Genomic DNA, 15,260 nt, shown 5'->3' with positions numbered 1-15,260 from the left:
GCTCTGGTGCTTTAAAGAAATTCAAATGTATACAAACCATTTGCAGATTAAAGGACATTTCACACACAAAGGGATCTTGATGTTTGTTTTTTTTGCTTATTGTCATTTCTCTTGTGATTTAAAAAAACAAAACAAAAACAAATAAACACCATTTTCACTTCAGTGGTCATGGTCTTTATCTTTATACCTCTCCTTTTATGTTATTCTTCCTCAAACTGATGGTTTGTTGTACAAATTTACATATTTGTATCACTCTCTCTTGCATACTATTCTTTGCGTACGTTCGTTGCTGTGAGTGTTTGTTGATCTGTGGCTCTGTGTTGGCGGGCGGTAAATGGTCTCCCACCGAAGTGGTCTCTGATGTATAATCTTCCCTCGCTCCGCTGGCTGAGGCAGCCGAGAGAGCAGGTCAAAGAGGGCACAGAAAAACCAGTGTGTGGGGAACGTGACTGAATAGACGAAGCCCCACAATGCACGTCTAGCCCACAGGGTGGGCAGGATGGAGGTCAGGGGAGTGGGAGAGGAAGGGGGGGTTGCTGAGGAGTGTTGACGGACAGGAGGGGTGGGGAGCCCACACAGTGCTTTCATCTCCACCACTGACTACTTCAGTGGAGCTGTGTGTGTGTGTGTGTGTGTGTGTGTGTGTGTGTGGCTATAGTCAGAGGAAGGCTGACTATAGCTGCCGTTGCTGTTATTTTTCTTTCCTTTGTACCTTCACCCTGCTCCCTATGTTGATATATATTTTTGATTTACATGACCCTGAAATTTAAGTGTGTAATACATGCTGTCTATGTAGTTTCTCTCATGGGAATTAAAATACTGCCATTTTTGCCCTGCAATTATTTTTGGCAGTGGCATTACAACATATTTGCAGTGTGTCTGTATGTATGTGTTCTTTGTGTGTGGCAGAGCCAAGACACTGACTGCTAACTGTTTGCTCATCTCCACAGGGCAACATCTGTTCGTGATGTCGATGCTGAGACACAAACCAACCTGGAACTAAGACAAGGGAACCACATCACACAAAACATGGCAAGTCCCCGTGCTTGTTCTAAGTACTGTTTACACTAATTTGTCACATGAGTCACTATTACCTGGAAAATAAATAATTGGTCTAACTATGTACATGCACGAAACTGACCTGCTTTGTTTAGCAGTAATTGTTTATAGTTAATGCTTTCAGTGTCATATTTTCCACATTTTCTTTGAGGGATCTGAATCCTTTGGTGATAGTCACGTTTACTTCTCTGGCATCCCCTTTCTGCTGCAGGTGGATGCACGGTTGACACCCCTGGCAGCGATGGGGCTGGACCGAGGCACTCTGATGCACGACGGTCTTCGTCTCCATGGCGGGGTTGTATACCCGGGCATCAGAGCACTGCCAGCCGAGAAGAGCAGAGATGCATCCTCCCACCAACTAACTTATAACAGGGATGGTCTCCCGGAGCTCATCTACAAGCCTGATGGCCCTCTAGACAGTCGTAAGCCCACTAATGGATACCTGGGTCTCTACAAAGGCACCCCTCCAGGTCTCCACAAGCCTGTGATGGTTCCTGGAGCTGAAGGTCTAGGCTTGGAACGTAGAGTAGGGCCTGGAGAAAAGGCATCTGAACTGGGCTTGGCAGGTGCTGGTGGCGGCTACCTCCGCCTGCCGTGGCTCAGCCCCTACCCTGAAGCAAGCATGTATCCCTTTATGGACACATCCAAGTACGCTCTAAACATGTACAAAGCCTCCTTGCTCAGCCAACCCAATCCCTATCTTCCCCAGCACCACCTGGCTTACTCTTCTCTGTGTGCAGCCCAGGGGGGCAACGTTAACCCTGCTGCCGCCTCTGCTGCCGAGAGGCTCTACTATATGCCCCCTTATCCTCCTTCTCCTATCTCTTCCCCCCTGGTGGCGCCTCCTATGAGGATTCCTGCAGTCACAGTGGCCCCCACATCACTGGTACACTGCCAGGACAAGGGGCTTGGTGTTGGCCCTCAGTTTGCACAGCAGCTTCACCAACCTTCCCCTCATTCTCAGCACCATCAGGCCCCTTTAGATAGGGACCGGTCCCCGAGCAGGAGCAGCAGACCAAGCAGACCTCCCTCTAGGAAGAGTTCTAGCAACAACAACAATAATAACTGTAGCACTAGCACAAGTGGCACCAATAATGGGAATAATAATAGTCTGCCCACTGATTCTTCTCCTCATGCATCTTCTCGCCTCCCCCAACCTCCTCCTGCTCTCATTGACAACTCATTGGATTTACAGAGGCCTGTGGCTCGGATAGGACACCCACCCACCTCCTCCACTTCTTCCATATCTGCCTCATCCTCATCCACGCAGTCCATTCCTCATCCATTCTCTGTAAGCAGCATGGCGTCAGAGCAGCCTTCTCCTGCCCGGCCCAGCCCCCACAAATCTAGGCCAAGAGACGGGCCTTCTGAGCACAGAAGTGTAGGGGTTGAGAGGAGATCCAGCAGGTCACCCTCCAAACCCAATTTCGAGAGGCCAGCTCATCAACCCCAAGCAACCAAAGACTCAGCAGAGAAGCCCTTGGATTTGTCTGGAAGAATGCTGGAGTTTGGGTTGCCCCCTAATGGGTTCCCAGTTAAAATGGACACTATAGCACCAGGTGCACGTTACGGACTGCCCCCGAGCCGAGAGCTCCTAAAAGAAAACCTGTCCCTCTCTCCTTCCTCCCACCCGCACTCTGTGGTCAGCAGCACTTCTTCAAAGGTCCAAGACAGGCCAGAAATGATCAGCACTTTACACTCCTCCTGGGTTGTTCCTAGCCCGTCTCCTTCCCGTACACAGCACACACCAGGCTTGCCCCCCTCCCCAAGGCCTAACACAGATTTGGGCCTTTCACAAGCCAAAGGCTCCTCGCCCTCTGTTATCAAACACAAGGGTCTGGAGAGAGTACTCCCTCAGCAGCGTAGCTCATCCTGTCCAAGGATAGGGGAGTCCAATCAGAATGTTTCCACCACTCAACACTCCTCTCTGGTCACCTCCAGACCTCTCTCTCCCAAACCCAATGGTGAATGGGTCAAACACAGCCCAAGCCATTCAGAACATCCGGGCCACCACAGAGAGGGATCAGAGAAGACCTCTCAGACCACTAAGAGAGGAGAAACGACTCCAGAGGTGTCCTCATATAAGAGGCCCTGTTTAGAGAATGGTCACCCCCCTGGCCATCTTTACCTTTCTCAAAATGATGCTTACCTGAACCACAGTTTGGCCTACGCCAATAGATATCTGCACTACCCCATCCCTGATGGCATGGCGCTACACTCCCTGCCAATTGCAGGGAAAGGCCCAGTCTACCCTCACCCAGTATTGCTGGGCAGCAACAGCCTTTATCCGACACACTTGGCAGCAAAACACCCTTTACCCTACCACAACCTCCCAGCTGGTCCAGGAGGGGAATACCTCACTTATAACTCACAAGAGATGGCCCACCCCCTCATGCAGACTCACTCAGAAAAGCTGGCAGAAAGGGGAGATGCATCTTTGAAGCACCGGGGACAGGAAAAGTCCCGGGGAGCTGTCGAAGAATGCGGGGTTCACAGAGATCCGAACATTGGGAGAGAGATAGGTGAAGGAAGCCAAATTAAGTCTGATAAGGAAGCAGGAGCACAAGGGCAGGGTGGCAATCAAAGCAAAAACCCTTCTTCCTCTGTAACATCCAGAGAAAAGATAGTCTGCATTGACCTTGTACACTCAGACACAGATGTTGAGTCTACCCCAACAGTCCACAAGCAGCCCTCTGTTGACACCAGCAGCAGGGTTAACCAAAATGAATGTTCTCATAGTAACCAAAATCCGACAAAGACTGACTACGAGCCAAAACACCAACACCAACTTCCCCACCCTTATCCCATCCACTCTGGACACAGCCCCACCCTGAAGCCCAATCACACTGATGGACAGCCAGAAACTCCCTTTGGGAAACCAAAGGTCCTTCAGGACACAGGCTGTCCTGGGGTGACATCTAGCACATCCCCACCTTCTCCAGGGCAGTTGACCCAAGCAGAGGAAAGCCCCGAGGAGGACAGCCCCAGCCCAGATCCTGAAGACCAGAGCACCTTGCGCTGTGCCCGCACATCTGGGGAACGCAGCTCTGGTAAGGATAAAATGGACAGAGAGAGTCGAGGTCTTCACTTCTCTCAGCACTGCACAGATGTGGTGAAGGAGGAGAATATGTGTGAGGGGGAGACTGAAAAGGAAGACAGTATTGTCGACCTAGGGGAGTCTCAAGGAGAAGGGGATGACGACGAAGAAGATGATGGCCTGACTTCACCGAAAGGCTCTCGTAGATCCAGCCTGGCTAAGAGGATCGCTAACTCCTCGGGCTACGTTGGCGACCGCTTTAAATGTGTCACCACTGAGCTGTATGCTGACTCCAGCAAGCTGAGCCGTGAACAGAGAGCCCTGCAGGTAAGGCCATTAACACTTGTGTATATATACAGTGCAGGATGTATTGGTGGTGGGCTGGAGAGAGGTCATTATGACCAATGTTTCTTATGTGCAGACATTTCAAACATACTTTTATTTTTTAACATCCACGCAAGAGTAAACCCCTAAGGGCCACTGTCTGTATTCCCTTGCTGCAACAATAAAAACTGCCTGTAGAACAAACCCTGCATGCAATTTGCATACTCTACATTTACAACACAGTACAGAATAATATAAATGCTGTCATGCTACTGTCCTGGCCATAGGCTTGACCTTCCCCTTAGTGTATCATTGTCTTAGTGAGCTGGTGCAAGGCCAGTTGAGGCCCTCTATCAGGGAGGGCAGTTCAAAGGTTAACCAGTGCTGCCATCTCTGTATGTTGATTAGTGAGCAGTCATTGTAAAGGTTATTTCTGTGCGTGCGTGTTTGTGTGTCCGTACGTGCTTGTCCTTGTGTGACTGCCTTGGGGCTAAAGCATGTGTTAGTGCTGACGGTGCTATAGAGCCATGTACTGTAGTTTTGGAGCATGACTGTGGCAGCCTCACAGTTCACACTGCCTTTGGCTATGCTTAACCCCAAGGTTAGGGGCAGTGGAGGGCTTGCAGCACGCTTAAAATCCAGCAGCTGCCCTCTTTGGGGTTCCTCTTAGGCTTTCTGCATGCCCCCACCCGCCAGTCGCTATCCTCCCCTAACCCTCCTCCCCCCTGATGGCCTACACTGCCCTGCCTGGTTGCTGTCCAAGGTCAAAATTCTTCTCCCCCCATTGGCTAAAAGACCCTCTCTCCTAACAAACATGGCATCTGTAAACGCACAGTTACAGCAAAGTCCCCTACACTTGGCCATCAACCCCCGCCATTCAGATGCACACATTAAGCTTCATGTTTTTTACAATTATCTCTTATTCCTTTATGTGCTCAATGCTAAGCATAGAAACACAAACAAACCGTATGTTGTATTATCCACTGGCTCAGAGGCAGATATCTTAATAGGTTGCACATGTCTGTCTATGTTGTGAACACGCCTTAGAAAACTGTGGTTTTGTCTGTGTCATGCTTGTCAATGCACAGCTGCAACACAAAGCTATCAAACACTATTTCTGGACATGTAAAAAAATAAAAAAATGTACGTGGAAGTCTGTTTGGGGAAAAAATAAACAAGACAGCTGAAACTGAATTAGCGTTATCAATCATGCTTTAAATGAAGTTATTGTTGTGATTCTCATTTTTTCCAAATTTGCCATTCATGCAGTTCAGAAATTATTTGATACTTTTGATGCAATGTTAATTGACCTGTTGAGTCACTTTAATTTGATTGTGTTATTTTGTGGGATTGTGGCTGCCTATTGTGTGAAAAGAAACTTGTGGAGAAACGTAACATAAATTCATTAAACAAAGATGAAATGATGGACAGATATATTGAGCCCCCCCATTCTAATTGCTTAGATGGAAGTCATATCACGAGAGGGGAGTAATATAAGTCAACCTGCAGCTAACTGGGAGGTCAGTTCTTTAAATTTCTTATCACATCTGCCTCTGATGGGCTCTGTCTCCTTTGTACTCTGTATCGCTGCACACTCCTTTTTTTCCCCGCTCCCTTCTTTCCTCTTTTTCATCTCCTCTCTCTGCCTCAGGACTTAGATGTATATGTTTCCTAGCCATGTTTATGTTTCAGGAAGGGAGATGCCAGGATTTAAGCCCCAGAGCGCATGGACTCACAGTGGCTGCAGTAGTCTAATCTGTGTCTTGATGCCATGCTTGTGATTTATCTGTCTACCTTTTTGTCCTGTGTGCGTTTGTGTGTGTGTGGGTTTAATTTCTTTGGCATTTTCATTGATTTTAAGACAATCTGACGCAAGTTTTTGCTTCTGTAGCTGTTGAGGCCAGATTGAGGCTTAGAGAGGTGTGTGTGCGGCGTGGGCAGACGATGGGTGGGTTTCATGGGTTTTCTCTGCATTTGTGTGTGTGCGCACAGCGGGCAATGATGCGGTTCTCGGAGCTGGAGCTGAAGGAGAAGGAGGGCGGCGGTGTGTGTGTGTCTGCCTCGGCAGCGGCAGCAGGACGGGAGCTGGCAGACGGCCAGCGCAGAGAGCGAGTGCTGGAACACTGCCAACACACCACCAGGCAGGGAGGGAGGGAGGGTGAGTAACCCAGCACCACACACACACTCAGAATGCACGCACACACACACAAGCACACACACACAAACACACACACACACACACACAAACACACACACACATGCGTTCACTCTGCAAATGAACACTCAGAAAAGAACACACAAACAATAGGTGCGCGTACACACTCACATGCACTTGCAGCAAATGCTGAGGCAAGACCGGGTCACTCTAAAAAAAGACACGCTCTTCCACACAGACTCAACACACACGCACACACACACACACACACACATGCGCGCACTCTTACACAAGCCAGGCATTGCAAGCGGACGAGCCAGCGAGAGAGACGGAGAGGGGGAGTTTTATTTTCAAGAAGTCTTTTGTGCTTATCTGCGCGGAGAGACGATCGAGAGGGAGGGCAAGAGGAGAAGGAGGGGCAGAGATTGCGTGAGTGAGAGAGTGAAAGCAGGGGGGGAGAGTTAGTGGGTGAAAGCGGATGGGAGAGCGCAACGGAAAGAGAGAGAGGTGGGGGGAGGAGGGGGTTAGTTACGTTGGCTGGGAGCCCAGCTGTGTGTTGGAGCGAGGCCGCGGCTGACGTGTGAGCCTAATTATGGCATGGAGAGAGACAGAGAGGGAGAGGGAGTCGAGGAGAGGGGAGGAAGAGTCACGCTCAGTGTGAGAAGGGCGTGGTGCGGTCATGCCATGGGGGAGGACAGAGAAAGCGCAGGGGGAAGAGGGGATGGGAGTCGCCGTGTGCAGCGAGTGCGCAGGATGTTTTCTTGCCTCTCCTAGCTGGAAGTGCGAGCGGCTGCACTGAACCGTCAGCCCGTTGGCTCGGCTCACATCAGATTAAAAAGTCTTTACCCCATCAAAGTTTTACTGCCTGTCTTTAAAGCAGAATAAAAGCTGGCTGGTGTTTAACTGGCATTCTCCCTCTGTCAATCCCCCACCCTGTCTCACCCCCGCCTCTTGTTTTGCTGCTCTCTTTCTGTCTGTCTGTCTGGTTTGTGGTCTGTCTGTCTGCATTCTCTCCTTGTGTGTGTGTGTCTCCCTTTCATCTTCTGTTGCTTATTTTGCCTTTGCCCACTCCCCCACCCCACTCCCGTCCTCTTCCTCCCTGCCCGTGTTTCCGTCTGTCTGTCTCTTCTTTGCTCAGGTGTCCGGCCACCATACTCAAACAACAGAGTTCCGGTCCTCCAGAGGTGTGGGAGCCTGAATGAGCCTTTGTCCCCAGGGCATGGGGCTCGACAGGGGCCCAGAGGTGCCAGCCAAGGAGGGCTAAACGATGTAGCCAGGAAGATAAAGAGGGAGTCAGAGGGAGGTCATTGTTTGCCCCCCACTTTGACACCGGCAAAATGCTTCCCCGAGGAGAGGCCCGGCTCTGGCTTTGGACCCACCAGGAAACGGCAGCTCGGCCTCAAGGCTGAACAGGAGGACTCGGAGTGGGAGGAAGCAGAGAGGTTGTCCCACCCAGAGAAAAGAGCCAAGATTTGCACAGGTGAGAATTTCCTGAACATGCATCCTCACCCACATACCACTTCTTCTTTTTTTCCTCAAACCCCCCCCCCCTTCATCTGTTTTTTGGTACATCTCTCTAATTCTGCTCGTTCTTTCCCCTTCATCCTGTGTTATGCCGAGCACTGTCTCATCCCTTGTCCTTTAAAAAAAAATCCACCATTCCTTTTGTCGCTTCCTCCTTCCCAATCAATTCCACCTTACTCGCTCCATCACAACCCCCGCTCTTTCCCCCCCTTTACCACTCTCTGTCCCATCTTTCGCTCTGTGTGGCAGCCAGCTCAGAGAAGTGTTTAATCCTGCCTTTGAGCGGAGTGCGAGAGAGAAGCGAGGAAGAGGGACAGCCATTCTCTCTCTCTTCTTTCAGCTCTGCCGTTCCTCTGCTGCGCTTACCCACCCTCTTCAAAGCTGCTCTTTTCTTCTCTTTTCATCTCCTTTCTTTTTTCCCTCATCTGTTTGGGTTTCCTTTTTTTTCTGGCATGCGGTATCGCGCTTGCTCTCCCTGGCACTGGCAGACGAGTCAAATACCCGTCCCCTGTGAATTTCAAGGGGGAGAACTCTCCCTCTGCTTCTCCAGTCTTTATTGCTTTGTGTCTCCTCCCGATTCTTGACTTCTCTTCCCCTTTTACTCCGCAATCTGTCTGTTTCGCATCTCGCTCACTGCCTCTCTGCATTTCTGTTAAACGTAAGGCTTAGTGGGGGTTTTACAAGCCATAAGAATACAGTGATTAATGGCCATTGTTCTTTGTGCTCAGTTGTCTGCAGGTTGGTAGGTAAATGTACATACGATAGTTTTGTATGCTGCAGTAGGCAAGAGTAGTCTCTTAGAGTGAAAACAATTATGTCCAAAATGTCAAATGAAACACTTTAAAGAAAAACTGTAGTGGTTTAATCTTGCTTTACTGAGTTTATCCATTTGGTTTTTCGTGACCTCAGTTAGGGATGAGAATTTTCTTTTATCTAATCTTTTTAACTGAGCGTAAAAACTAGAAGCATTTTTTCACACCTTTTCTAGGCAATGTAGTTGTATATGAGAGATGGCAAAAAAAAAAAAAGAAGCTAATCCTGTTTATGATCTGCAGATGAGCGCGAGCTGGGCAGTCCTGATGAAGATGACGATGACGAGGTTCGAAAGCTCAAGGTCTGCATCGAGCTTAAGGGACTGCGGCTCAGCAAGCCTGCTGCCGGTGCAGCTTCCCCTGACGGGACCCTAATCAAACAGGAGAGGGTGTGGCCCCAGTCCCGAATGGTAGCCCCGGTCCAGAGCCTACGGGAACGCAAGGTTAGGCCCGGTGAGCCGGAGGACAGGCCCATCGCGCACAGAGGCGAGATCAACAGGAAATGGGGCTGCGAGAAGCTACTTAATGGTAAGAATAAACCGACAAACAAACCGCTGCTGTAACTCTTGAGTTCAGCTAGGGTAACGGAAATCTATCTTTGGCTCACGTTTCACTTTCTTGTTGAGCGCTCTGACTTTGGGGGGATTTCCCGTAAGCCTTCTGGGACAGGGCAGAGGAAATGAGGTAGAGAGTACTTCCTCCTGCCAGAGGAAAGGCTGGGGAATCAGAAGTGGACCTAGGGACTATAAGCTAAAATGCTCCTCCCTGCCCAGCTGGTCTGCAGCGGGCTCTGTGAGAATGATGAAAATGCGAATGAGGGAAGTGGCTGGTGGAGATATATTTGGGCAGGTGTAGTGTGACTAATGTGTGATCAATGATTTTCTCTTCCCCCCCTCATGACCAGTCAGAGGGAAAGGGAGGGTGGGGGGAGTGTGTGTGTGTGTGTGGTGAAGGGGGTAACTTATTAAAACCAGGGCTTTCCCTTATTCAAGTGCCCAGACTGAGACAGAGGTAGGCACAGACGAGGAGAGAATAAAAGCGCAGGAGAGAGATTAAAGGAAGTGAATAAAGCAGGGGAGATTTTGGTTTTATGTTTCCTGCTGAAACCACAGACCTTGATTGGCCACTGATTTTTTTTATTTTTTTGCTTTCACCTTTTTAGATAACATCACCCTGGCAACAGCCGTGTTTTTACAATAACTGTGGTTATTCCACTGTGTGTCTGTCAGGGCTGTGGCCTTTTTTTTTTTTTAGTCCTTTCTTTTTTTTTTCAGGGCTTCGCTAATCGGATAAAACACATTCATCTTTGTTAAGAATCTCATATTCTGAAAGGTTTCCTCTGCAACAGGGAGTTGTATAGACAGTGACTGTATATTTAAGCATCAGCAAGATATATAATTTCACTTTCCTTCTCATGTTTCTTAGCCTAGAACTAATTTAATGGACTGTTTTTTCTAAAGGTTCTATTGGAACAGATCAGACTTAGAATCATTGCAAAGTGTTTAGAACGGCTCAGGAAGGTGGTCTTTGTTGGAAATGCATTTCCATTAAGCTATTAAACAACATTTTGACATTGTGGTTTCAAGGGCAGGTTTCCTTTTTTTTGTGTAAATATGTGCTATAAGAGGCTGGGACCAGACAGTGCCGAATTTGTTTAAGGAGATTACTCATAGCAGTGTCCTTGCTGCAGTGAATGAGTGTGCACAAGTTACTATGGGGGTGTTTATATGAGCCTGTGGCGTGCATGCAAGTGTGTGTGTGTGTGTGTGTGTGTGTGTTTTATTTTTTAATTTTTTTTTCCTGAGCGAGCAGGCATGCTGCGCTCCCAGACAGCTCTGTGCGCTCATTAATAAACCAACAGAGGGTGAGAGATGGCCTTGCAATACCTTCCCATCCTCCCCTTCCACTGAGCTCCCTCACTATCAGCCGCTCACTCTGCCTCCCCTCTCTTCTCTCTGCTCCAGGAGTAGCTACTTCTCCCCTTCCCCCCAGCCAACTGAAGGACAGAGCGCACCCGCCGGGCCCCTTCTTAGGTGACCGTGGCCTCAAGGAGTCCAGGAGGGGCCCCCCCTCTCCGGCCCCAGAGCCGTCCGTGGGAGGCCCCCCTCTCATCAAGCCTCGCCGCCACAGTGACACGGACAAACCCAAGGGCAAGCGTCCGTGCAAGACCAAACACACCAGTCAGAGGGAGCGAGAGCGGGAGAAAAGGAAAGAGGCCACACCTAGCAGCCCAGGCCAGCGTTGTGTGTCTGATCTGGGAGCAGCTGAAGATGACAAGGTGAGTGCTGATAGGGTGTCTGGCCGTGATACGGGCGTCTGGATGTTTGCAGCAGCGGAGTCTGCTTCAGTATGCCTGTCGGCGCCTCTGATTATGCAGCTGGGAGAGGGAGGGAGGGAGAGAGGAAGGAAGTATGTTTACAATGTTTAGAGGGCTGCTGGAGCTTTGACCTCCTCGTGCCCTTATCGACTCCCTGCGGAGCGCCTGCATGCATGTGTGTTTGTCTCTGGCCCTAATTGTCCAACGTGTGTCATCAACGCTGTTTTGTGTGTAAGTGCGTGCCAAGACTGCGAGTGTCTGTGTGTTTGTGAGCATTCCTGACATAACAACAAAACCCTGGAGCAATTATACATCGCACTCAGCGCCGAAACACAAGGCACACTCCCTCACTCACACACAGCGAGGAATGTGGCAGCCATGGTCGAGTTTATGAAGCGCCGGAGTTCAAAAGAGGGGGAAAAAAATGAGCACGGGGAAAAATTGAAGGGGGGGGGGGGGGGGGGGGGGGGGGGGGGGGAGAAGGCTAGTTGTTTTCCGCCTGCGCTGCTCTCCTCCCCTGCTCCTCCTCAGTCTGACAGCTGCCTCGACATGAAATTCCACTGAGAGGGCACGCACTTCACTCACACACACACACACACACACACACACTGAGGCAGGCAACTCCCTCTCTCGTGTGTTGCCCTCCGAGGGCTGTGTTGGTTTAGCGGTTGAAGAAAAGTGGCGTGCCAACCTGCAGTGTTTGGGGCGTGAACAGTTGGTGTGAAAGCTATGAGTGTGTGTTTTTCAGTGATGCATGGTGTGTGTCTTCCATGCACAACTATCACACACAAACATATATGTTATGAATGAAAAATCCATCTTATCTTTAAAGAGTTGGTAGTGATAAGAGAGGAAATTGCTTTTTGAGTAGAGTAAACATCGAGCTTTATTGAAAATATGATTACTCTCTCTGGATGGATTTTGACCTACAAAGTTATTTACCTTTACTATTTTTGTATTTACCAATGCATTATTTTGTCAATTACATGTTTGTGTAAATGTGCATGCGTGCCTTCACCATGTGCCCTTGAGTTTCCATGGGCTGCGTGTGAATGTGTGTCCCGTCTGCTATGTGGCAGCGGCGGTAACACACTCTCTTTCCTTCTCTCCTCAGCTGAGTGAGCAGCGTGGCGCTCCGAGGAAAGGAGCCGCCTCTCCTAATCATTATCCCTGCTCTCCAGTCAAGCCCTGCTCCCCGGCTACACTCTGCCCGCCCTCCCTGCACCCCCAGGCGAATGGCAGAGCGGTCTGCGTCCCACCAGAGGTGGCGGGGGTGCACAGGACCCCCCCTGCCGAGCCCCCCGCGGTGCGTCCGATCCCGCCAGAGGCTCGTCGGCTGATCGTGAACAAGAACGCCGGAGAGACTCTGCTTCAGAGAGCTGCACGGCTGGGCTACGAGGTAATAGGCTTCACTCACACTCATCCTCCCTCCTCATCTTTCTCTCTTCACATTTTACACTCATCGTCACTTGCAAATCTCCGCTCTCTCTCTTCTTAAATTGAGCTCATTTTCTCCCCCTACTTTGTTCCTGTCTGTGACTCTGGCAGACATAGCGCAGCTCTTTTTCTCAAAATTGTCTTCCTCCATCAGATTCTTCTCTTGCATCTGTCCTATTCTTGCTCTTTCTACCTCAGTCTTTTGCTTTTTGCATCATTTCCTTCTATTTCACCCTTACTCACGCTTTGTTCTCGCCATACTCCATCTTTTTTTTTTGCTCCTCTTGCCCGCTACTCTCTCTTTCTCTCTCAGGTTTCCGCTCTCTCCCTCCCCCCTCTTTCCTCTCAGCACTCTTTCTCTTCCTCTCTTTGTGACTCAGATTGTCGTTGGCACCCCTCCTCCTCCTCCTCCTCCCCGCGAGCGCACACGCACACTCCCCTCGCCTCCCCTCCTCTTGCCTCTCTTCGCTCTCACATCTCATTAATTTTCCGTGAGGCAAAGTGTGACACACACTCTCACACATACACACACAAGCACGTGCGTGCGCAGACAGCATGAGGGATCGGAGGGATCATTATACGGAGACTGATGCTCGCTGCCTCTCTCTAGAATCGGGAGTTTTTTTTCTTTCTTTGTGTGTAGCTGCCGATCGTTCGGTCCTAAACCAGATCCTCTCATTCTCCGCACATACAAGAAAGAATGAGACTGGTGTGTATTCTACTGAATCTTTCAACTCCCATTGCTCTGAAAGCTTTTAATTAAAGTTGGATGGCCCGCTGTCTCGCTCTCCCTCATCCCTTGTGTTTCTGTTTGTGAGCCTAAACGTTTCTGCCCCCTTGTTGACGGATTTTACAAATTGATTTATTGATCCAAGTGGTTTTTATGCCACTTGAGCTGCAGATTGTGCAGTGTGTGTCCACCCTGTCGCTCACTTGTCTTTGATGTGGTGTGTGTGTATATGTGTGCACGTGATAATTTTTATCACCAGCAGAGGTATCTTCACAGAACTGTAAATAGGTGTGGGTATCTTTTGTTGCTCATTAACCGGTTGCTTTATGGTTGTGTGTGTTTGTTGTACACATTTATGATGATGATGAGGTGTGTGTGTGTGTGTGTGTGTGTGTGTGTGTGATTATGTGTGAATGTGTGTGAGTCAGAGTGAGAGAGAGCAAGAGTGTGAATGAGAGGTAAGCACTGGGAGTATAATCGCGTTCTAATGGCCCTCTAATGTGCCGTGGTGACTGTGGTTAGCAGTGGCGGCGGCTGTTTTTCTCCCTCGCTCTCTCTTTCTCTCTCTCTCTCTCTCTCTCTGTCTCACACACACACACACGCACATGCACAGGGTGCAGCGCAGCAGCAGCAGGGTTCAGTCAGCCGTGCTGGAGAGAAGCTGGCTCGTCTCTCTGATTTATGCGTCTCTCTCGAACGTTTTTTTCCCCTCCCTCTCCTTTTTTTTTCATACCCCCTCGCATTTTTCCCTTCCTGCGCTCTGCGTGTGGAGGGAAAGAGGGAGGAGGGAGGAGAAAACCTGAGACTACACAAACAAGGCGCTGACCGCTGCGCAAACAACACCCCCGCCTTCCCCTCCTCTCCCCCCTCCCTCCCTCCCTTTCTTTCTCTCCCTCTCCCTCTCTCTGTCTCCCTCTCTCTCTCTCTCTCTCTCTCTCTCTCTCTCTCTCAGGAAGCTCGTCTCTCACTGCCTGTGTGTGATAAGCCTGGGGCAGACCCCTGGGGCTCAAACACACACACACACACACACTCACACACACAAGGACGTGCACAGAGAGACACACCAATTTATGCATACCGCCCCACACACACACACACACACACACACATACAAGCCTGTAGACGCACAGAGCGCTTGTCTCAGGCTGGTGTTTTAGCGCCGCAAGCTCTGGGCTTATCACACACAGGCAGAGAGATATGAGGGCCTGAGAGACAGAGGCACGTACACACACACACACACACACACACACACGCGTGCGCATATACACACACGCACGCACAGCTCATATGCTGATTGTGAGCACACACACATATACACACAGAAACACCGGTTATGACCCAATAAGCACATGCACAGGCATCCTGACGCGTTCTTCTCCATATGCTGCACACAGCGACGACTCTCAACACTCTCTGCTGTCGCCCACACACACAGACCTGAACATGCAAATTCAGAATCCTCTCGTGCACACACACGCACACACATCCTACATGCTCACTACAGAAACATACATAGAGAAACAGCGGTTGCTGCTCTGTAAGCACACACACAGGCATCCTGTTTCGTGTACGGACCTGCACATGCAGAATCACCTCACGCACACGCATGTAATTTAACACACGCACTATTTTGTGCTGTGTTCCCGATGCCCGGCCGACACTGTGCATATTTCATGTTCGTTTAGTTTTGCGATCCGTGCCTCTGCACATGAAAGCCCACTCTCTTTTTTCCTCCCCTCCCTCACTTCGCTTTTATTCTCTCTCTCTCTCTCTCCCTCGTCTGCCTCGCTCTCTGAACATTTGAAATGGTAATGAGGAGAGATTCTGCGGATGTCTTCATCCCTCTCCCCCTCGTGCCGGGGCCC

At 49.9% G+C, this 15,260-nt stretch overlaps 1 protein-coding gene across 2 annotated transcripts in view; it reads left to right on the top strand.

Annotated features, from left to right (window-relative positions):
• The window catches only part of bcor (BCL6 corepressor), a 36,726-nt gene that overhangs the window by 10,740 nt on the left and 10,726 nt on the right, over positions 1-15,260 (top strand). The window contains exons 2-9 of one of the 2 annotated variants that reach the window (XM_059342721.1): positions 951-1,032; positions 1,271-4,423; positions 5,884-5,940; positions 6,413-6,578; positions 7,714-8,055; positions 9,155-9,439; positions 10,876-11,189; positions 12,343-12,627. In XM_059342721.1, the coding sequence (XP_059198704.1) occupies positions 1,030-1,032; positions 1,271-4,423; positions 5,884-5,940; positions 6,413-6,578; positions 7,714-8,055; positions 9,155-9,439; positions 10,876-11,189; positions 12,343-12,627 (4,605 nt within the window). In that variant the 5' untranslated portion in view covers positions 951-1,029. The remainder of the gene's footprint in view (positions 1-950; positions 1,033-1,270; positions 4,424-5,883; positions 5,941-6,412; positions 6,579-7,713; positions 8,056-9,154; positions 9,440-10,875; positions 11,190-12,342; positions 12,628-15,260) is intronic. The other variant, XM_059342722.1, reaches the window with a different exon arrangement.

This window comes from Centropristis striata, chromosome 10, assembly GCF_030273125.1.
Source record: "Centropristis striata isolate RG_2023a ecotype Rhode Island chromosome 10, C.striata_1.0, whole genome shotgun sequence".
Taxonomy (NCBI): domain Eukaryota; kingdom Metazoa; phylum Chordata; class Actinopteri; order Perciformes; family Serranidae; genus Centropristis; species Centropristis striata.
The sequence above is the reverse complement of the archived record's forward strand: the minus strand, read 5'-3'. Positions and strand labels throughout refer to the sequence as shown.